We start from the raw sequence: 23,527 nt of genomic DNA, 5'->3' as shown, positions 1-23,527 counted from the left end.
CTGCAAAAGAAAAGGTCTGATCTCTTAAACAATATCTGCAAAGAACTGACATTTAATGTCAAAGTGAATTAACCACTGATTACTGCACAGAAATGACTAGGACATTTCTCCACAGGGACAGGGATTTGATGGAAAAATATTTCTGTATATGGATAGATTTCTAGTTGTGGTTTGGGCAAATATGTGTGCTGTGTTTTGGGGATGAGGTGTTATTTACATAAGCATCTTTTACTGCGTGTAGTTATTGCCTGTCTTGGTGCATGTGAAAAATCATTTTTTGCTAGTCCGATGTGCTAGCGTAACAGCAGCGTGGAAAATTCACCTCATTTCCTGTGAGGATTTCAATTTCTTCTGCAGAAGAAGCTCGGTTTCATTGCATCTTCAATCTGCCATTGATCCTTCTTCTCATACTGAAAAATCTGGCCAGTTTCTTAGGGCTGGTCGTAACTTTTGTGATACTCACTCTTGCTGCTGGGAAAGGGCAGAGACCATCAAGTATGTTTTACTCTGGATTTTGGGGTGGGTTTTTTCCCCCCATATTTGCAAGATGCAGATTTTTCTATTGTTGTACTCGAGCCTTTCCATATGTTAGCAAATGTCAATAAAATCTATTTTTCTAGACAGCGAAGCTGGACTCAAGAAATGTCTGGCTTTACCGGCGGAGGCTGTTTTCAGGGGGGTGATGGTACAACCTGCACAGGAAACAGAGCAACAGAAGTTTGATGGGGAGACAGTAGGGAAAGGGTCTTGTTAAGTAGAAAAAGACTTGTTGCTGTTGTTCAGAAGGACTAAGGCAAGAGTACAACAATGGGCCACACCATCTGTCTGGAATTCTTCTCTTTTATTTATTTTCTGCTTCTTTTGCCCAATACTGAATCACAGCTCTCATAACTGCTGAGCAAGTCAACACAGGGTGCAGGAGGTTATCTTCACTGGCAGGCAAAACACAACCTGGAACAGGGAGAGGGGGCAGAATTGGGGGGAAATAGGGATTGTGGAGGTCATAACCACTTAAATTAGTTCAACTTGGCCTTATGCTTTGGCAGTTCATCCAGTAGTTTCACATGCCTTATGCAGCTCATTCTGCAAATTTATTTGTCATAGTACACCATGTACCGAACTAACTTCAAGATTCAGCAGTCTGGTCCCTGATACAAAATGACATTTCCTGAAACACCACTCCAGACATGCCATGTGAGGAAGGAGGAGAAAAGTCCTAAGGTGATAGGACAGGGAGCTGGCATGTGGCTTTTCTCCTCGTTTTAACCAGTAGTGAACTGATGAATGTGGAAAAAATGGAGTGTTGTGTTTATGCAAAGGCTTGCTGAAACTGTTTCAGAGAAGTCAATGCTGACATCAGAGTTTGAATCGCTTTACAAGAATTTCAGGGAGACCAAGAGCTTCTTATCTGCATTTATGTGAATGGTTTGCCCTTTGCCAGTCTGCTGAGACTATCGTTTAATAGTTGTGGGTATCTCTACTCACGAAATCATGTTGACACATCCTGGGGGAGTGGGGGGCCGTAGGATTTGTTTATTAATTGCTTTAAGGATATATCAAGAGAAGTTTTGGTGTTTGAAGAGTAGCTATGAAAAAACTTTTTCAGAACAGGCTTAAGCTAATGAATTGCATTTGTGTAAGACAATCTGTACATCTGCTGTTCAAAGTGACAATATCAGTGGTGGTGAAGGCTTTACCAAAATAATATAAGGACTCAAAAGAGGTAAAATCTTTCTGTCGGGAAGAAGATCTAATGCTCTGTAACTTGCAAAAGAAAATCCACATTTTTGCAATAGTTCCTAGCAGTCACTATAGTAAAGGAAGGAGTAACAGGAAGGCATCCTCTCTCTTCTTAGCATCATGAAATTGAAACCAATTTTTCTGCCCCTCGTCTTTATTTTCTTACATGCTAGGAAGTGTATCCATAGTTGTTCTTTTATTAACCAAGCAGTTACTGGAGAGTGGAAAAACACCTCCATGAGTCCATAGTACGAAACTAAAAATTCATGTTACCACCATGACTTTAACGAGTGGTAAAATGAAGTGATAGGTCAAGTCATTGCTGTTGCTCTTCCCTGGATGGCATTTGTTTGCTTTTTTGCCTTGTAAGGCTGTCATGGTGGGGGTCATGCTTTTATTTCTGTGTCGAACAAACTAATGCTTACAAGCAGTTTGGTGAAGGAGGCTGCTGGAGATGAGTGATGCCGAATGATTACTTTTGGATGGCAAGACTTCAGATGCCACATGAAATCTGGAATATCTCTGAAATGACATCTGGAAGTGGGACCCTTATGTGAGATCTTTTTTCTTACTTTCTTGACTTTTTACATGTTGTTCAAATGTTGTTGAATGTTTTTTTCCTTGCCAGATTTACGGGTCCTATCCATCTGGGATCTATTAGGACTTAAAATTGTCCTCTAAGGAACCGTAAGTTTGGCTTTTATTCACAAGAGGTGTGCAGGGAGGGTAGCTTTGTTTAGCTAAGTCACATTTAAGACCTTCAAGGTCATACCAAGTCAGCTTCTTCAGAATCATGTCATCCAGAAACTTGAAGTCTGAGGTCAAGCTGTGGTACCAAAAGATGCTCTGATAGGGGTGCAGGAAGCAAAAGCTGCAATACAGCAACAATGCAGTACACCTGAAACTGTCTGACACGAGACAGCCACAGATTGTGAAAACCCCATTTGCCTTTCATTCCCAGCACGTTACTGTAGCGGAGGCACTGTGTATTTGTGGGCCCAGGCGAGATGTCCAGTGATGCAGAAGTTGTTGGTATTGCTTTATCACTCCTAAATTGCAGATCATTTGCACTGTGCAAGAAACTTGGGGGGAAGAAGGGTAATAATTTTTGTCACTGTAATGCATTTTCTGGAAGCAGTTCCTTCAAGATGATGTTTTTGTATTGCTTTTTGTATTGCTTTTTGTATTGCTACATGATTGTATTTCTCCTAACTACTCCAAGTAATGACAGAACTACATGGTTCCTCTTTTCTGTGGTCTTGGACAGCTGATCCAGAAATCATGATGCTTAATCATAGCATGTCGGAGCACAGTATTTTTGTTTGGTGAGGATGCGTTCCTGCTCAGCATGTTAGATGCACGTTACTCCGCTGAGCGTCAGCTGATTGTTGGGTTTTTTTTTTGCTCAGTTAACCAAAACCTCAATGTGTTATCATAAATTACTTTCTAAATGTTGTAGTTTATGGTGAAACCTCATTTCTTAGAGATGAGTCACCTTCACAGAGGATAAGAAATTCTATAATCTTCATTTTACTAATTTTAGATACAGATCCAGCATGTTTCCCCACTTTGCAGTTCTCTAGATGCACTCACTAAGGACAGCAGCTTCTGTCGAGAGAAGAGTATGTAGAGTAGCATTCACCTGTGACACCTGCAGTTCCAGTCTTTGGGAATGATACGTATGAATCTGCTTCAAAATCTGGGTATTTTTTCAATGCTTTTTAGTGCAGCAAGCCATCAAAATCTTACTAGTAAGAAGCCACTCCTGTGCTTTTGTGTTTCAGACTTTATTTTCAATAGAGATTACATCTTCTGTCATAACACCCTTTAGCAAAGATCATTTGAGGATCCTGTTCCCTTTATTTGCAGTTCTTGAAAAACACGGGGCTGCACCGTGAGCTCACACGGGTATTAAGTTAGGAGTCACCTTTGTTCACTCGAATGGAGTCAGCTTGCTTTTGCGCTGCTGTGAAAGCTCAGTCCTGTCTGCACTTTATTATTGCTGATGAAGATGAGGCAGGTTGGGAGCGGGGGGAGAGTCCTTTTGTACAGTCCAACCTGTTTTCAACTGGAATGCTTTTAGGAGCCTAAATAGTTGGCAGAAAGTCTTAATCGTTGTGTATGTCGTGCTCAGGAGCTTGAGAAGCAAGGTGTCTGCAGAAGAGCCTTCCTTTTCCTACCCAAATTGAGGGATCAGTGCAATACAAGCAATAAAAATGCAGCTGGGTGCAGAAGGCGAAATGTGAAATGGTCATAGGCTTAGGAATTTTTTACTAACCCTGTGTTTCCTAATTCTTGGAGAGGGTGAAAAATGACTGCAGGCATATTTCTCTTCTCATATGTGTTAAAGTGCTCATTACGTTTTATGGGGTTAAGCTTTTTCTGACATTTGTGCTCTACCTGGAGTACACAGAGCTAGCTAAAGGCTGAACAGACTTAGGATTTTTTTTCCTTAGTATTTCTCTTTTGTTCTGTGATGCTCCCTAGTAAAAATGATAATTTTCTCTCCTTTATATATGGGTCAAACAGGATTTTAAGCATTCTCTGTTTTTGGTCTAGGTAGTCTTCCCTAAAGTTTGCTTCATCTGTATTTTTTTTTTTCCTAATCATTATCCAAGACCAGCAGCATTTCAGGAGTAAGAGAGGAGAATGAACTTTAAAAGAAACTAACGATGAGCTGCTGTAAGATAGGTGCAGCGACGCTGCTGCTCTTGAGCATGTTGTGAGAAGAACAGAGACAGAGGTCTTATGAGACCAAGATTTAAGTTGTATTTGTGACAGCTCATAGAAATTGTGATGAAATGTGCTGGTTGGGGATCTGGAGGCTGTTGATGGAGTTTTACTGAAAATGACTCTCTTCTTGGTCAAATAGTAAAGCTTCTCTAAATCAGAAAAACAGTAGTTTCATGTTGACACTGTTTCCTTCATCTGTCATGCGCAGTGGAAAAATTAGTGAATTTCAGAAAACAGGCAAAACTCTGTTTTTGAAAGGAAAACAGGAAGCCTGAAGGGTATGTAGCTCAGTTCTTTGACTTTCAGTGAAGGCTTTCTTGCAGGAATGCTAAATCTCCGTTTTCTGTCTTCTCCATGAGTATAGTAATATAAATTTGGAGCAAGGAGTGGAAAGAACGAAAGAAATGAGTAGGAAAGAATAGGGGTCACTGGAAAGCTATATAAAGATGGAAAAAGTGATCCAAGAGCTTGGAAGATGAGACAGCTACATGTGACGTAAGGCATACAGAGATGTGTTGAAATGTGAAGCAGGCATTTCAAGATGATGCTTTTTAAGAAGGAGAAATAATTTCCACAGGGGCATGCAAAGGCTGACTTTAAATGAACAACACGAGGGGAAAAAAAAAGAAAAAGGAAAAAAAAAAAACCAAACCAGAACTGACTCAGAAAAGCATGTGGAGTGCAACTTTCCTACAACACTTACCTGTTCTTTCTTGGCTTGGTAAGTAAGTGCTGCCTTTTAAAAAATGAACCAGAGGCCAGGAAAGTTAATAGAATTGTCTGTGTGACTATACCATGGTCTCAGTTTGAAAAATACCAGTTAGGTTTGGCATCATTTTCAGTATATTTGTTGGATGCTGAATACACTTATCACAAGCGGTTTTCTGCCATGACTTATAGAATGTGAAGTGGTAGATACAGAGAGCAACAGGTGTCTCCAAAATACTTTCTGTGGTGGCTAATTTGTGGGTTGTGTTGTGTATGTCTGGCCTGATTGGGGCGGGGGGGCAAACTGCAGTAGCCTTAGTCTGGAATTTTTAAATGGGCTTAATTTCTTGGCCATTTACAGTTTGCTCCCGTTTTGTTTGGTTTTCTTTGCACAAAAGAATAGAAACATATGAGGAAACTGATCTAACCTTGATAAACATCATAATTATTTCCATAACTCCATTCTGTTGGATCATCTGATCTTTACACAGCATTTCAGTATATTCACCTACAGCATGTCAGGGGGGAGGGGGGAGGAGAAGTTTCGTTAAAAATAATCAAGGATAAGGATGTCTATAATGTTTAAGTTATTTTTTTTAACACAGAAGAAAAGTTCGTGTGATCACTGAACTGTAAAACAATAGTTGTTGAGGAAAGAAATGTATCCTAAATTCCAGCAAGTAATTCTGTGAGTACTCTTCTGTGTGGACTTTTTTTTCTCTTTTGCTTTGGGGAAAAAAAACAAAACCAAACATTAACATGATTCCAGTGCTCTGTAGGTGACCATCTTTCCTTGCAAATGTGTGCTTGGTCTGTCCATTAGCCTTCTTGCTGTATTCAGTTTATGTTAATTCTAGTTTGTGTGGTTGAGTGAATTGTTTTGCTGTTCTGGACCAAATTCCGATGTGCCGTTTGAAACTTTCCTGCAAATCTGCTGTGAATGGTCATGTAAGCAAGTTGGGTTCTGCAAACTCACAGGCTGGTTTTACAGCAGTTGAGGGGCTTGAGTGTTGACTGCATACACATTTCTATTGTTATTCTCAACACTTTTTTTTTTTTCTCCTTCTTCCTAGGAGCAAATGCCAGCATGACTAGGGTCTGAGGAGGTGCTTCTGTGTTCCTACCGAGGTTTTGCAAGTGCAGAGGAAGGGTGCAAGGACAGCAGGGACATTTTGAGCTACCATGGATATTCCCACTGATTTGGTGCCGTCCTCCATGATGTCTCAACCTGAGGAGATTGAGGTGAGTAGACCACTCTCACAGTGAAAATGAAACTCTAGCAGCTGAACTGAATGAACCTCTTTCTTATTTCCTTATTGAATCCTAGCTTGGCCTCTTGTCTCACTTCTGGGTCATCGAGGGAATTGTTCCTGAAATATTATATTAAAGACCTCATCATTTGCTAAGAATATTGTTATACTTTGAGACATGCTATTGCTGTATTATTCTGCTATTTGTAGAGGAAAATATATGGCAAAATACAATTTCTAGTGACTCCATGTAGGTTGTACCTGCACTATGGTTTGATTTTTACCATGCTCAACGAATACAAAGTAGAAGGAGGTCATAATGTGATTCAGTTGGAACAATTCCACAGGAAATTTCAGGTGCAGTGTTCTTATCAGAAAAGCTAAAGTTTTAAACCAAAAGCAGCAATAAAATTAATAATATAGTTACAATTACTAACACACTAATCTTGCTTTCATGAATCAAAGTGTGTATTTGAGACTTAGAATTTATAAATACCTTAGTGATTTCTTCAGCTCCATGTACTGAACACCAAGCACTTGGTCCTGGATTTGCATTGCTAGACCAAAGGACTACATATAAGTGGATGATTGTGGTCATTGCTAATACAGACAGCTCTCACTCCAAGCTTGGGTTTTAGAGACTGTGCTTCAAGGAGATTTAACTTGGGAGCTGAAAAGAAATGGCAACAGAAAGCAAAGGAAAAAGGCTGGTATCTCAGTGTGGGAGGTTATGGTAGAAAAATATTCTCTATACTCATGTTGTAAAAATAGACTCGAATTTTATATCCATGTAGGCAGACTTACATGCATGAATTCCCACAGATTTCAGTAAACCATTGTGGATCTGATGGTTGGTTTAAGGCTTCAATCCTATGTAAAGGAGTAACAGCTCCAATCAATCAGCTGGGAGCCATGTGTACATTTTTGAGGGTAAGGAAGAATTCTGTTTAACAGTCAAGGACATAGTGAGACACACAGTTAAAGAGATCAATCATTAGATGGCAGTACTGAAGTAAAGCACTTTTCAGACTGGAACTGCATGGGCTTGACTTTTACATTTGTGTTGACATACAAATGAATTTTGGATATAGTTTAGAAAACTATATAATTAAAATACTTTTTTTCTGGAGGACATTATTTTGCCTTTTAAAAATGTAGCAGATGCCACAGTGTACTGCAGAAGACATTTAGAGACTAATGTTTTAAGGGACGGGGTTTTTTTTAAACTTGGAAGTAGCCTTGCATGCCTTCTGCATGAGCTAGATAGTATCTCAGTTACAAAAAGAAGTGTTTTGCTGCTTTACTTTAAACTTTCTTTAATCTTTTTTTTTTATCTTTTATCTTTAAACTTGCCTTTAGCATTGTCAGGATAGTTGGTTTCCTTCACATTTGGTCAGTTTTTTCTTAGAAATAAATACCATCTGTTTTGTATACATATGTATGTATATGTATATACATACATATACATGTACATATGCATATACATCTCAGTAATAAATATTCCTCTGCCTATCATTGGTCCTTTAACTGCACAGGGCAAGCAAGAACAGACTCTTATTTACCACACAGGAGAATCCCAGACACTTCAGCAGGACCTTTTGCAATCTGAAGCCTACCCTGACAGGGTTTTTTTGTGGACTTGATGCTTGTGGTGGCACCACAATGAGGGAAGTTCCTGCTTAATTGCAGATGATGTCTTCTCAGTCAGCTAACAAAAGATTTACATTTTGGAAAAGTTTTTGAAAGTCACTTCTTGATACCAGGTGTGAAATTGTTTCTTGGTTTAAAATATACTTATTGCTAGTGTGTTGATGTAGGAACTGCTTTTGGTAATCTCTACAACCCTCTACTGAAGCAACACATTTTCCACAGTCATGTCTCTTTTTTTTTTTTATCCTACCTGTGCACTGACTTGTCTGAAGCTCTTTGCTCCCATCTTCTCCCCACCACCCCCCACCTTCAGCATCCTCTTACCAGACAAAAGGAGTGGTGATTAAGAGAATAGATTTAAGGCATCCTGGTCATGTTTAAATGTGAAGGATAAGTAAAGTTTCAGGGCAGTTTAGCTATCCATAGCTGTAATTTGGAATAGAAAATAGTTCCGGGACACCATTCACAATATACCAAAGAAGTCAATGCAATGAAAAATTTCCAGAATATGCTTTGAGTTTTTTGCAATGGGGGTTTATTGTAAGGCAGAATCTAGTGATTTTACATTAGGTAAGCCATTCTGCTCTTCAACAGAGAATGTAACAGAACTTTTTGATTTTTAATTTGAGGATATTTTGTAGTACATGTGACAACTTCACACCCCAGCTATGTATAAGCAAAAATATATCATGGAAACCTGATTAGTCTGATAATGCAGTAAGCAGAAAGTTAAATAATTCTGCAAGAAGCATTTAGCATCCCAGAGGGCTTTGCTGTTTGCAAAATGGAAACATAACAAGTGGTCATCTAAACTCATTAATGTACTCTGTGGAGTGATTAGTATCTTCTCTCTTTGTGAATAGCAGGAGATGAATTCTGCAGTAAAATCTTTGAGGAAGAAATTACTTGAGCTCCAGTTGCTTAATGAACCAGGGACTTCCAACAGTGGTTCAGAAATGCTTAAAACAAGAAAACAACAAAAATTCATCATCCTCTCTATGTTTTTGCCAGCAGTGGATCCCACCAGCCAAATACTAGAAGCAAATGAGTACATTTAAATAACCGCCTTGCAGCTGTTCCAAAGAGAAATCCAGAGCACTTTCCATTATAGTCGCCTTTCATGGCTGTGTGGTTACTAGAGCCAAAACACACTTCTCCCACTCTGCCATTGAATATTTCTCTAGTTTCCCTTTTTTTTGTTTGAATTAGAGTGGAAGACATTTAAACTATCCTTGCCACAGACTGGTCATCCTCAGTAGCTTTTTCCTCTTTATAACGATGCTTGAGAATAGACTCCTGTGAGGTGGCACAGCTGTTGTCAGCCCTTTCCCCAACAAAGCCCAACATTTGGATTTGGATTTTGGATTTCAAATTTTTGCAGACAACAAATGTGCTGATTTTTTTTTTTTCTCCCCTTCTAGGTGAGTAAACAAATTAAACTCTTTACCAGAACAGAAATCTGGTAATGGTAAATAAGGTAAATGAGCAAACAAAAGGAAATAGTGAGACAGGAAGAAACAATTTGTGATTAGAGGTATATCCACCCAGTTACAGGGATCATAGGGGAAACTTAAATACCAGTACTCTGCTTTTTGTTGTTGTTGTTCATTTTTTTGTTTGTTTGTTTCATTTTGTTCTTACATTAGATGAGATTGCCAGGAGTTCAAAATACATCTCCATTTTGTTCAAAGTAGACTGATACTTCCTTATACCAGCTGCTCGGTACTGTATGAACAAGTTACTGATAGAGAACCCATTGTTGCCAGAGCCCTGCGAGAGAAAGATTTTTCTGTAGTCTGTTTATATATTTCACAAAACAGTGTATCAAAGCAAAAGAAACCCAAACTGTCTGATGTATATTTCAAGGGAAAAAAATGGATTTGCTGTGGTAAACACAGGATAGTCTTCTTATTTCCATTTGGAAATCTCAATTTCCAGCCCAAAATGGAATTTGCTATGCTCATTAACATAATTTTGAGTAAACATTTTGCTTGTAGGCTAAACTCTCCCAAGTGCTCACTTTGCTGGTTTGCTTGGTGAGGAGTGATGGAAGGTGTGCCCTGGAGACAGAAGTAGCCCAAATAGCCTACAGCATTTTTTCAGCATAAAGGGCCAGTCTTTCAGCTGCTGGAGCCAAGAATTAATTCCCAGCTTGGCTCACTGAGCACCAAACTGGGCCCAAAGGATGCATGTTGCAATTCATTATGCATGGAAACTCACTTGGGATGTTAGAAGAACAGATTTATTTTTTTCCCTCCTGTTTCTTCCACCCCAATGGCTTCTAAAGTGACACAGGTAGGGTACTGCGTGCTGCACCTCTCTCCAGAAAGGTTTTCCCGGGGCTGGGGTCTTTGGGGAAGGTCTCTCCTGTGCTGCACTCGAGCTGCACAGCAGCCTGCAGGCACTCACAGCAGTTCAGATGTCTAGCTACAATGTTCAGGTTGAGGATAAGGCAGGTAGCAATCGGGGAGTGAACTGGGTGAGGTAGTGGAGAATCCTAGTCTGCATCATGACATAGACTTTTTTGAAGGCATAAGAGGTAGCATATTTCAATCACTAAATTAGCTGATGGAATATAATTGCCTTCCTGTATCTTCCACAAAGCTAGGAGATGTTGAGCCTATACCCATGTTTGTGTTGGCTAACATTTGTGAAGCTTAGCTTGTCATGAAAGCTCCCCCAGAAGAAAATGAAGCTTGAAGAGCTTTGCAGAAACCCTTTTTGTACTCTGTATGGGACATCTGGGCTCAACATGCCCAATCACGTCTCTCCTAGTGGCAAAACCAATTAGCTTATTTTTGCAATACCTCTGCATTGCAGTGGCAGCCTGGTCTCCCTTTGAGTAGGTTGCTGGAGGAATGAGTTTACTCTCTGTCTTTCCTTGGATATTTTTTTCCAATTCTTCTAGCTTTTTAATTTCCTAACTATCCTTTTGCTTGCAGAGTTCTGCAATGAAAGAGGGTCCACGTGCATGTGCAGCAGTTCCTTTCTGCGGCAGTAGAAAGTGTAGGAAACCACAGAGCTGGTGATCTGGGGGGCCAGCTCAGTATGCTCCTGACCATCACTGCTGTTCACTAATGCTCTTGATTTTGAATAATGAGTTGTATGGCTCCGGATTTATCTATCCTGAACAGCTGTAGGGCCAAGTCAAGGTATTTCAGACCTGACAGTTAGCAACCCTGGCATCTTCCAGAAGAAAGGCAGTTTTAGAGTTAGCTGGACTTCTTCCTCTCACCCATTCCCTTTTTTAGCCCACGGAAGCTATTTTTGAACTTGCTTTTGTAGTAGTCAACCATGAATAAGCACTAAGGAAGGTCAACACCCTCCCTGGTTTTATAGTCAATCTGTGGAGGTCATAATCATGGTTTCCAACAGGATCTCTGTCACTTGTGAATTATACCTTCCTCAGTAGAAGTAAAATTGCTTCTTTTCCCAGTGTTGCTGGTGACTGGGTCTCTTTGGTACACTGAGTGTCTAGATATCCTGGGTTATCCTTTTCAGGTATAAACTGTAGGATACAGAGAATTTCTCAGTTAAGTTTCTAGTTGTTGGACACTTGATATCTCTGAGACTCCATAGTAATAGTCTACTACAAAAGCATCCTAAAAATTATTGGATATGCTAGCTATTGCCACACAATCCATAAGTAACTTTATGTTTTATCATGTTATAGCAGATCCCCTTGCAAAAATATTCCTTTCCTTGCATCTTTTCAATTATGCAAAGGACAAAATGAGTCTAGTCAAATGAAGTGGCCTGCTGTGACTGAACCACCACATCTTAACATACAAGTTTTTCTTTAAGCCTGCCAAACGATTACTTTGGGAGACACAATTCTGAAAAAGGTATGTGAGAAGCTGTTTTATCTTGGTGGTAGGGTTTGATACTTTCATTGTGCAGATGAAATGATATCTGTACATACAGCATAGTAGGCATAAGATGATAATGAATCAGTGCCCTAGTCTTGAGACTTTTTTATTTTTTCACTTAGATTTTGGGTAAATGCCTCCTCAGTTTCTACTTTTATCTTTAAAGGAAACACAATCTTTTCCTCTTTATTTTTAAACCTCTTGTTTCTTTTGTGTTCTGCTGTTTGAACAATAGTTTGTGCTTTTCATTAGGTAATGGAGAATTTTTTTCTTGCAAATTGGATTTTGTTTCTTGTCTGTTACAACTTTACTTTCATAAAACCCATGGTTTTGCAGTTGTGGGTTGAGAAAGTATTTACATACTGTTTCAATTATTCCTATACTTGCTTGCTTATGCTTATTTTAAAGATATTCTTAATTGATACCCTTACTTGGGGATTTTGAAGTCAGCAGTTCCCACAAGTTTTTCAGCTCTAGCCTTCCTGGTATGTTGGTAAACTTCAGAGTATTTAGCTAAACTGAAAGCAGTGCTACTGCTTTTCCATTTACTGCTGCACTAAATGTAGAGCTTTAAGACACCTATTGCTGTTTTGGAGTTCTAGTCTACCATTCCCAATTGTGCAGTTCCTCTAAAATATCTTCTGGATTTCTGGGCAGCACTGAGAATGATAAATATTGGGTTTGGGATCCAAGGGCAAGTTACCTCAGAATTAAAAGCTCATCCTGTATAGACTGAGTCTCTTCTGAGTCTTGCGGACTTCAAGGAGACTGGATGCAAGTTGCATGACTTCTGAAAAATTGAGGTCTCTGGCTTGTACTTGGCATTTCATTGTATGCAGAATTGTCATCTTCCTCAGACTTCCTTGCCAGATAAATTGCTTTTCATCTCTTCTCTGTGTTCTGGGTAAGAAAAGAGCAGCACGTTGAGGTTAATTCAGTAAAGGGAAAAGAGAGAGGAGCAGACTGTGTTTGGAGAGCTAAGGGTTAAATTATTTTAAAGCGTTTTCTTGGATATGGAATAATTTTTGTGGCTTCCAAGTTTTAAAAGCTCTGTAAAAGTCAGACCTTAGTATTCTAAGAATGTTCAGCTCTGCTTCTCTCAGCGAGAAATAAAAGCACCCATGCCTGCTGGGGGGGGTGGTCCTTTTTTGTTTGTTGCTTTTGGTTTGTTGGGGGTTTTTTTGTTAGGTGGACTGAGGATCTCTGCAAACTCTTGGATTGCAGTGGGTTTTGTAAACTGATCACTTACCCCTCAGGCACCTTGTGCTAACTAATGCTTCATTTAGACAGTATCAATCAGCGGTGTTTGAAAACTTGTTGGTGTTTATTTTCCACCCTAAGCATCTCTCCATGCACAGCCCTCACCAGGTGGGCTGTCACTCACCACTGAGCTGGCAGGATCTGGAGCTCCCCTCTAAGCTTCCCGCTCCAGGCAGCCAGCAGCTTCTTTACTCCGGTCTCTACTGGGTAGGGAAGGGGGTAATGGGCTGCTCACCCAAGAACATCCCATGGGCAAGCAGCTCCATGTCTTGGATCCAAATCCTCATGCCACTCTTTAAGTTCTGATGGAGACGTGGAGCAGCAGCAAGATGAACCAAGCATGAAACATTGGGAAGTTGCTTACATGGGCTCTTCTTCTCAGTCTCCCCTCTGCCACCACAGTGGCATGGTCCCGTACCACCAGAAAGGACCAAGAGGACAAATATAGCAGATAGTTGCTGGAAAGGCCATTGCCAAGATGATGTTCTGGCTGCAGCATGAGTAGATGTTGACTAAGTGAGTTTTATTTATTAAGTTCTGGTGCCAGATTTCCTGGTCTGTGTGTACTGTGTTGTGGTTGTAACTACGTCTCATGATTTTAAGAGATTTAACTCCATGTAGTCAGGATTTTCTTGTTCTTTGGTTTGGGACAACTGTCTTCAGTATTAAATGAACCTCACATGGTTAGAGAAGGCTTTGCTTTTAGCATGCTTTTAGCCTGCTGTTACTTCTTTTTGCTTTATCTGTCTTCTTGGTTTAGGATTCAGGCTTTTCTTTCTCTACACAGATGTATCCTAGAAGTTTAGTTAACATGGGCAATTTGCAGCTTAGTTTGTTTTAAACTTCTGTTGAGATATACTAAATGGATGAGGTAAATCTCAGGGCACTGCACATCTGGCTTACCCAGGCAATGAAACACACTAAGTGGAAAGTTCAGGAAATTAAAATATAAACTTCCCTGCCCCTTTTCCTGCAGGGGCAGGAGAGGGGATGGGTCTGCCTGCTTGCATATGCCATTATGGTATGTTAACACTTTCAGTACTCAGAGATATGCTCTATTTCCCTCCTGCTTGAGCCTTTCCAGTCAAATAGCAGCATGACGGGTAAATGTGATGCCTTAGGATTTGTATGTTTGTGACCTGGGAGGTCAAAACCTTCCTGTAAGATATACACTGACATCCGAGAAAGCTGATTGTGTCTGGAAGTCCCCTGTTTGAAGTTTTGTCAGCAAACTGTGTCTTCTTCTGCCCTTCTTTCCCTTGAGACTGCAAAGATTGCTTTTAAAGGAGATCCCAGGTTTTATATTAGCATGCTCTAAACCCAAAACTTTTCCAAAATCCCTTATGTGTACAGAGCATTTCATTCCTGTGTCTTCAAAACGAGAGAAGCAGCCAGTGAGCCTCATGGTGTTCCAGGATTACTCAAGTGCTGTCATGCTTTTAAATTTAACAAGTCTGACTCTGTAGCGTTTTACAGACTCTTATGTGCATTGCATACATTCAGACCTGGCTTGGCATTTTGTGAATAAGACAAATGCACAGCACTTACCAGTGCATGTTAGTGAGCTTTTTTTTTTTTTTTTTAATCATATCTTGTTTCAGAGTCTATATGAAAAGGCTGGGGAGGATATTACAAAATCAGAGGGAAATGCACATTCTAAGCCCATGTGCAAAACAAAACCACAAAAAGAAAAAAGTTATATCTACCACATTTTAAATTTCTGAATTAAAAATACGTGTTCTGCCAGGTGTAGCTGGCCTCTCTCCACAGGAGCAACAGTGGAGCAAAAATTGTTACATATGGGCAGCAGCCATCTGAAAGAAAAACTTAGATTGACAAATACATAGACAAAGGGAGAATTTATTCAGGATCACAAAAGTCCACTAGATCCTGGAGTCCTGACCTCCTCTGTAATTCAGTCTGTAAGACTGCATCAAGATATTCTTAGAGACCAAAAAACCCAGGGCATTCGCATAATTAATGCAGACGTTGGCAAGCTTTTATAAGGGCCACTAATTCATTCGTATGACTTCCTCTCTCCCTCAAGGGTTCCTATACTTGACCTGTTATTACCAAAAGGTCTTTAACCAGAGAATTAAAGCCAGATGTCTCATAGCTAGGTCTCCTTTTGTGAAGTATCCCTTATAAATTGTTTTTTCTATGGAACACAGAGATCCTACATAAGAACTTTTTTAAATTCTTGAATAATTAAGGCTGAAAGGTTTCTAACCTAAAAGTTGATGTATCCTAGAGGAACAATAAAAGTTTTATAGTCATTGTGCTGAGAAATACTGTTTACCCTAGCTTTTTATTATCCTGGGTCTGCAAATGTTTCTGGTCGGTGTTTAGGTTGGAGGTAAAGTCATTCTAAAAAGACCTTTTTCTTGAACGTAAATCTGAATGCATTTGGCATATAGGTGGAAAGTTTTGTGTGTTGCTTTATTGGAATTGGCTTAATTGTGTTGAGAAGCAGAGGAAAATTAAAGGAAACAGAAACAGCTTTGGGTAATTCTAAAGAAATATATATCTGATGCTATTTTCACTCGAGTCCAATTACTAATTTGGTTTCCCAATTCTGTACATCTTTGGTTTCAATGTGAAGGTTAGGTTAGCTGTAGCATTTCCTGCAGAATGGCTGGAACTCTCCAAAATGTGGACCGTTTTGGATGTTTTAATGAGAAGAAATTCTCATCTTTTAGTAGATCTGTTCTTTGGTTGGGCTTATTACTCCATTTCTCGCTAAAACTGCTCCTCTTTTTTTAAAAATTTAAGTTCAATCAGTAGAGTTTCACAGTGGTGGAAGCAGGGTGCCAGAGCCAGCTGTCCTGGGACTTTCTAAAAAGAGATTTTTTGACATTAGTTTGTTTCTCTTTTTTTAATTATTATTTTTACATCCTTGCTGTTAAGCCATGCTAAACAAGGAACCAGTATGCTATTCAGAGGGGTTTCTTTTTCTAAGGTTTGCCTTTTGGGAATTGCACCTTGAGTAATTGATTATAACTGAGGAAGGAAACTCATTAAGAATTTTCTTGTTAGCCAACAGTTTTATGCAAAGCTTCTACTTTCTGGTGGAATATAAGGCTTGTTTGTTGCACCCGTAGCTGTGCTCAGCTGAGTATTCTGCAAGGAATATTAATCATGTGTTCCCTGACATAGCCATAACAATACTTAATGCAAGAAATAAGGTGTGATGCTTATAACAATAGTTTTCAAATACTGCTTTTCTGATTTCTTGCCTTACTCCTTCTATTTCAAACTGGAATAAGCCAGTTCAGTTATACTTAAAAGCATGGTGTATTTAAAACCCTGTTTAGAAACGTGGCTGATGGAAAAAGAAAGGTCACAGAAATACAGTTGGCATGGTTCTTTTATTGTTTATAAATGCACTTCATGCCTTATGGACAGACACAGGCCCTGGCAATTCAGAGTCTTAGAGCATATTGACAATCTTAATTGAGGATGTTCCTCCCAGTTTTCAAGACCCTGATGGAGACATGAGCTCTTCTTTTAATACCACTACAGCCAAACAATAGTTTTATGCATTGGTAACGATAAATAAGGTGTCCCGTAACAGAGTTCACTATTCTTAATTACCAGTTGCATGCCCTTCTCTAAGTAAATTTTTCAGCAGGTTTGCTTGGCCAGAAGCTTGTTTGCTGTGCAATTTACAACTACGTCAGAAATCACGCTAGCTCCCAGAGCAGATGGAAGCATTTCTGGTTGTTTCTAATCTGGTTACTGTTACTAGACTCCTCAGAGCAATTGTCTGCAAGTTGTGGAATGCCATTTGGTCTGAAAAAATAAATTTATTCTGAAGCGCGTTCCCTTCCTGTCCCCCTCCCTGCTCTCTGTGCATGTCTTGTCTGCGGAAGCAATCATATGTTTTCAGTTCTGATGTAACTTTTTTCTCTTTTTTTTTTTCTCCTCTTCTTTCAGTCCACAGCCATGAGCGAACCACAGTGCTACTACAATGAAACCATTGCCTTCTTTTATAACCGAAGTGGAAAATATCTAGCCACTGAATGGAACACTGTCAGCAAACTTGTAATGGGACTGGGGATTACCGTCTGCATCTTCATAATGCTGGCTAACCTCTTGGTTATGGTGGCTATTTATGTCAACCGCCGATTCCACTTCCCTATTTATTACTTAATGGCCAACTTAGCCGCTGCGGACTTTTTTGCAGGGCTGGCTTACTTTTACTTAATGTTCAACACGGGACCCAACACTAGAAGATTGACTGTAAGCACCTGGCTTCTCCGTCAGGGTCTCATTGACACTAGCCTGACAGCCTCTGTAGCCAATTTGTTGGCCATTGCTATTGAGCGGCACATTACAGTTTTCCGAATGCAGCTACATACTCGGATGAGCAACCGGCGAGTGGTGGTCGTAATTGTTGTTATCTGGACTATGGCCATCGTCATGGGTGCCATACCAAGTGTCGGATGGAACTGTATTTGTGATATAACTCACTGCTCCAACATGGCACCGCTCTATAGTGACTCCTACCTGGTGTTCTGGGCTATTTTCAACCTGGTCACTTTTGTGGTCATGGTGGTCCTATATGCTCATATCTTTGGGTATGTCCGCCAAAGGACTATGAGAATGTCCAGACACAGTTCTGGACCCCGCAGGAATCGGGACACCATGATGAGTCTCCTGAAGACTGTGGTCATTGTGCTTGGTAAGTGCTTACTTTGCCACCTCTGTTCTCCCCACTCTGTTTCTTATCAGGTGATTTCAGTAATGCATGTGCAGCTTCTGGGAGGTCAGCAGCATTTGGAAGACACTAGAAGAGGTGGGGGCAATAAGAGCATTCATTACTGTGTTGGTACTATCAAGCTTATTTATGGAAGTGGGTATCAGACACTTGGTCACTCCGCCCTGTAACATGACAATGATGAAAATCCAGGACCTCAAGATGTAAGCTGGTGGTGTTTTGCAGCAGTGCAGGTTAAAAACCTGTTGTAGCAGCCTATCCTGTGTAGTGTTCTCCCTTTTGCCTCTGAAGATGCCAAATAGCTGCAACCTTAAGTTAGTACAGGAGAGGCTCGGTCTTCCACTAAAGTACCTCTTGTCTCCTTTTTGCCACCCAAAAGGTGGTGTGTGTATTCAGGCAATACTCTCATGTCTGGAGAAAAATGTGGGGCTATAGGCTATTGATGAAAAGATTTTGTTGAGCAGGTCTGCAGGTACAGTTTGCTCAGGTCTACAATGTTTGGCATATCTGAGTATCTACCAATTTTGGGAGGTGCCTAAATTTCAGGGCATGGAAAACAGGGAAACATGAGGCAAATACCATGATGCACTTTGGAGTCAGAAGGTTCCTGTCTTTGTGGATGGTTTTTTTTCCTGAGGCTCTTCGTTTCCTTATGCAAAAGCACAGCCTGGATACTGGGTACCATTCCCTGGTGATGTTCTTTGCAGTTTGTTCTGCTCTTTGTGCAGATGACAGTGAGCTGCAGGCAGGAACGGTGCTGGTCCTTGTCCCAACCTGTGTTCCCACCCATGAGGTCCTCCAGCACAGTACACAGGTCTCTTGGGATCCTAGTACCCTGTTGCATCATGAAGATGCCCTAGTAGTCCATAAACGCAACTGTATACAGTCTGCAAAGCCCAAAACTTAGCCCCAGTTCTTGCTTTGACATCCTGATTTCCATGACTTCACACTGTGACTTGTTCTTTCTAGCAGTTACTGACTGCACAAACATGGCAGAATAGTTGCAGAGATTTGATGTGAGTCACTGTGTCAACACATGTGTTAGTTTAAGAATATATGTGTTGCTCTCTGACCTAGTGATTAGCTTTGTAACCAGAATATGAACTGTGTAGTTGACTAACCTGTTCAGCCATTGATAAGTCATATTCCTACATGTCCTGCTCTTCTCTTCAGGGAAAAAAACTGAGGCTTGTGAAGGAGGCTGCAGTGGTGGGTAAAACCTCTCCTGAACTGCCTGGTAGTTTGGAAATCTCACCCTCCCCGTCTCCATGATCCTCCTCGCTGAAGGCAAGATGAGGTTAAGAACACAAAGAAAATTCAGGTTTTGCAGTCTTCTTAGGAAATAGATCTTTGCTTTTCTTCCTGAAGGAACTGTTGTTCATACAGCAGTGGAGTATTTCCTGTGAGGTGAAAGGCTTGAAAAAAAAAATAAAAAATGTGGGAAATAGTAAGCGCTTATATCAGTGCAATGCAGAGTTGTAGGAATAAATAAATAGTCACTGAATATGTAGCACCTGGCAGCTAATCCCAAGCACGTATGGGACTAGAAGTATGTATGTAGCTGGAAGGGTAGGTAGGTAGTGACTGCACCCTCCTCCATTCCCCAATGAGTAAAGGTCACAGGGAAGATGTACAAGCCACCAATGGTGGGCACAATCGTAGAAGTCTACAAGGAACATAAAGTAGCTATTTTTACTTTTTTTTTTTTTCCCCATGTACGTTATTTTTTTTCAGGTATTGTCCTGGAAACAGTGGAACATCTCCAGGTGTTAAGTAGCACTAGACAAACTGAAGGTGACACAAGTTTAGCTGCTGATGTAGTTCAGTAATATCTCTGATTCCTCAATGGGGCTATTTGGAGTAAAATTTTTCAGAACTACAGGTAGCACATGTTGAAGTTTTCTTCAAAATTCAAACAGGACCTTATTTCTTATTACTGGTGCAGTTAAATTCATTCAGTATTGGGCACACGCTCTGCTTTAGCATCCCTTCTAATCTGCATAAAGCACTATTTACAGAGAGGGGTAACATACTATTGTATTAAATCTGTTTGAAGAAAACAAAGGCACTCCCAGGCTGTGACAATCCTCATCCTCTATTTGAATTTCCTGCTTTGGTATTATTTTGAAAAGGGTTTGGTTGTTTGGTTTTTTTTCCAAAGCAGTGTGGTTTCTTTAGTTGGAGGAGGTCAGTCATAGGGCTATAGCGCAAAGAAGCAGCAATGCTTTTGCGTCCTTACCACCTGCGCGACACAGTTGCAAGATAAAGATGGCTGGGAAACAGCTGTGGGTTTGTTGGTTGGTTGGGGTTTTTTGGGGTTGTTTTTTTTTTTTTTTTTAAATAAATAAAAAAAAATAGCCTGAAGCCAAGTATCAGGACTGGGGGCAACTACAGATGGAAGCTAAATGTTTGTGCATCAGGGTGTTAAACAGATTGCTAGATGAACCATGAGAAATGTTCGTTAGGTGTCATCAGTAGATGGTGCGGTCAGCTCGTTGATCAGGCGGGTGTCCTGGTGCTCTGGCACTGCTTGCAGTCTGCTTGCAAGTCTAGTTTGAAATTTTCACAAGGAAAAGATTTAAGTGTTGTACTTCCCACATGCCTTCTTGCAAAGGTAGTCAATGTATAGCGCTGCGAGTTTATCTGCTTCAGCTTTGGGAAAGGCAGAAAAGGTGGGTGTCATAGACTGCCTAGAGCAACTTGCTGAATGTTTATCTCATGCTATCTGGCTTTTTCTGCATCAGTGAAACTCAGTAACACAGAGGAAAAGACCCTCTGCCTTTCTTAACAGTGCAGATCAGGGCAATACATTGCTGTTTGAGGCCGAAACCAACATTTTGGAGGTGGAGAGGGGAAAGGAAGAGTTTCAGTTTACTCCTAAGACCCCGCTCCCTCCTCTCCTGCCCCACAGCTGAATGGGGAAGGAAGCTGGTGTGTGTCAGCCCACTTACCCAGGAGGAGGCAATTCATTTTGGAGGACAGGGTGGGAGGGTGCCTTGGGAACCAAGGAAAAACAGAGCTGGGAGTCTGAGTAAACTTGTGAGCAGTGGCAGAGGGAGGCAAACCAGCCCTCCTCTTAGGATCTTTGTCAAAATGGTGCTCAGCCGTAAGTAACCCCCCTGTGATTTGGGCAGCAATGAACTGTTCATTTGACTTTTAAACTTCCATAAACGGGTCGTCCTGCTGGCTGTACTCCCAGGCAAAACCTCGCTGCTGCAAGCAGAAGATCATCTTTTCCTCTGTCCCCATCCATGCTACGTTTCGGGGGGGGGGGGGGGGGGGGTGGGAGGGGGAGGGAATTGACACAAGAGCTTCTTGTTTGTTAGCTGCCTAACACGGCCTGCCCTCCTCGCGCCTTGCTGCCTTGCTCCAAGAGGAGAAGAGCCTCCCCGAAGGGGGTGCAGTCCTCCCGGCGTCGATGCTGTCAGCATGTGCGGGGCGGACGCCAGCCGCCTCTGACAAGAGGGTGATTGTGTGGGGAGGGCTACGGCCGCTTGACGCGATGGCTGGAGCGGTCGGGATCTGGCACACTGCGTCATCCCACAGAGCGGGTGAGATGCTGAATCCTAGGAACAAGTCAAAAGCAGAGAACAGATTTTTTTTTTTTCTTTTCATCCCCTTTTGTTTTTTTTTCCTTGAGTAAAATATTTTAAACAGAAGGAAGTGATTTCATAGTTGAGCCCTTTTTTTCTTTTAACAAGGCAGCTTTTGAAATCTTTCGAAAGTAACAAGGAACATAAAGCTCTTTCTCTAGAGCATGCCTCTCCTTTGCGCTGGGGCTGCTGATCTGGGTACCGCACATAGCTGTAAAATCAGGTCTGGTTTGGCTTGCAACTCAATGACACTTTGCCTTTCCCCACCACCATGTGTTACATTTAAATTAGCAATCAAAGGAACAGGCAGAAACCTAGCGGATACAACAGCTGAAAGTTGGCATCCTCTTTTCAATCCTCCACATTATTTTTATCTTACGTTTGAGGACAAAGCTAAACTGTTTTTCTGGTGGAGGTCATAGTTAGACTCTGAATGCATTTGGCTGGGCTAAATGCAGGTTTAGCCCAAAAATGGATGACAATATCTAACTACTGTTTTAAGAAGTGGTGAAAGCACCAAAAAAGGATATTGGAGCTCTGGGCTGGAAATACTAGCTCTGCTCTGGAATTCCATGGCCTGGAAGAAGTCATGGAAGACTAGGGTCTTTTTGGGGTTCTTATATACCTGCATTTGTAGATAACTACCAGCTTAGATCATTACTGTTGGAAAGTTAGCCTGTATATTCTCATGACTAAATGCTGATTAAATACTCGTCCTTAATTTGTCAGCTCTTTTTTTACAATGTGGATAACTCTTCCCTATACCTCCATACATGTTTTCGGGCATTGTTCTCTATTTAGAAGTTAGACAATGAGACTACGATACTGAGGTTTCATAACTGAATTTTAAATAATAATAGCAACAACCCTTCTTATGTGTATTTTATCAGTCCTGCCAATTAGCCTTCTGTGTTGGGTGAGTTCTCAATGGTGTTTGGCCAAAATTAGGCATGCCTCTTGAGCCAAGCACCACAGCTGGCCCTCAGGACATAGGGAGAGCAAGCAATGAATTCATGATTGCTTACCCTTTATGTTCCTGGGAACTCAAAAGGCACTTAGGACTTTCCTGCCTGTAATATCCTCCACTTTGGAGGAATGTGATTTATTCTGTAAAATTTGGAAGCTAATGTAGGCACAGATAAAAAAGTGAAGGTTCTTTTTGTATAAACTGTTTTGATTTAAAGGAGCCTCACTGTGTTTGAAGACAGTCCCTTACTTATTATAATGAAGCAATAAATGCAAGAAAAACATCTGGAAGTTCAGTATAAACATCTGGAAGGGTGGAACTGCTCAGCAACAGCTTTTTTCCTGCCCTCCCTTTCTCTGACAGTTATGAATTGCATGAGAGTCTTATTTTTGTACTTTTGTAGCTTTTCTTTCACAACTAGGTACCAAATGGGGATGGAAAACAGCAAATAGCTAGAGTAGTGCACGTGAATGTCAACATATGCTGTAGCCAGACAGTTAAAGTGCATTATTGATAACTTGAACCTTTCTGGGTGATTGATTGATGCAGCATTTCATTCCAAGATCAAAAATATGAAGTTCTGTGGAGGCATATATTTTTAAAGATGTTTTTAATATCTACATTGTCTTTTTTGGCATGCAGTCTGCATCTTTTCCTGCTTCCTCCCTTCATGCAGTAAAAGCACTTGATTATCAGTGAAAAATAAAAAGACTGTGAAACAGTGCTACAACCTGGATGACAGCACCCTATGTTTTGCTAGAGGCACGTCTCTATGTCCATGCCCGTCATGCAGTGTCAGGTGGTTAACCAGCATAGCCTATCTTTATCAGCCCCTGAATCATAAGGCTTAGACTTTATTAACTATATTTCACCACTTACCAAGTGAGTGATCCTGGGCCAAGATGCTCTTATCTAGAGAGAGCTTGGTTATGGCATCACTTGAATTTCAGCAGACCTTCCCTGCCCATGGAAAGTTATCGGCCCTGGTAGCGCAATGCAACTGATAAGAGGATCTTTTGGAGAGGCCAGGGTTTAAC

The 23,527-nt window shown here is 40.8% G+C and overlaps 1 protein-coding gene across 10 annotated transcripts in view; it reads left to right on the top strand.

Annotated features, from left to right (window-relative positions):
• The window catches only part of LPAR1 (lysophosphatidic acid receptor 1), a 140,091-nt gene that overhangs the window by 75,990 nt on the left and 40,574 nt on the right, over positions 1 to 23,527 (top strand). For 7 of the 10 annotated variants that reach the window (XM_075739345.1, XM_075739338.1, XM_075739339.1 and 4 more), the window contains 2 exons: positions 6,255 to 6,423; positions 17,147 to 17,894. In XM_075739345.1, the coding sequence (XP_075595460.1) occupies positions 6,364 to 6,423; positions 17,147 to 17,894 (808 nt within the window). In that variant the 5' untranslated portion in view covers positions 6,255 to 6,363. The remainder of the gene's footprint in view (positions 1 to 6,254; positions 6,424 to 17,146; positions 17,895 to 23,527) is intronic. The other 3 variants (XM_075739340.1, XM_075739341.1, XM_075739346.1) reach the window with 1 other exon arrangement.

This window comes from Balearica regulorum, chromosome Z (genome assembly GCF_011004875.1).
Source record: "Balearica regulorum gibbericeps isolate bBalReg1 chromosome Z, bBalReg1.pri, whole genome shotgun sequence".
Lineage (NCBI taxonomy): Eukaryota > Metazoa > Chordata > Aves > Gruiformes > Gruidae > Balearica > Balearica regulorum.
This window is presented reverse-complemented; position numbering and strand designations above follow the sequence as displayed.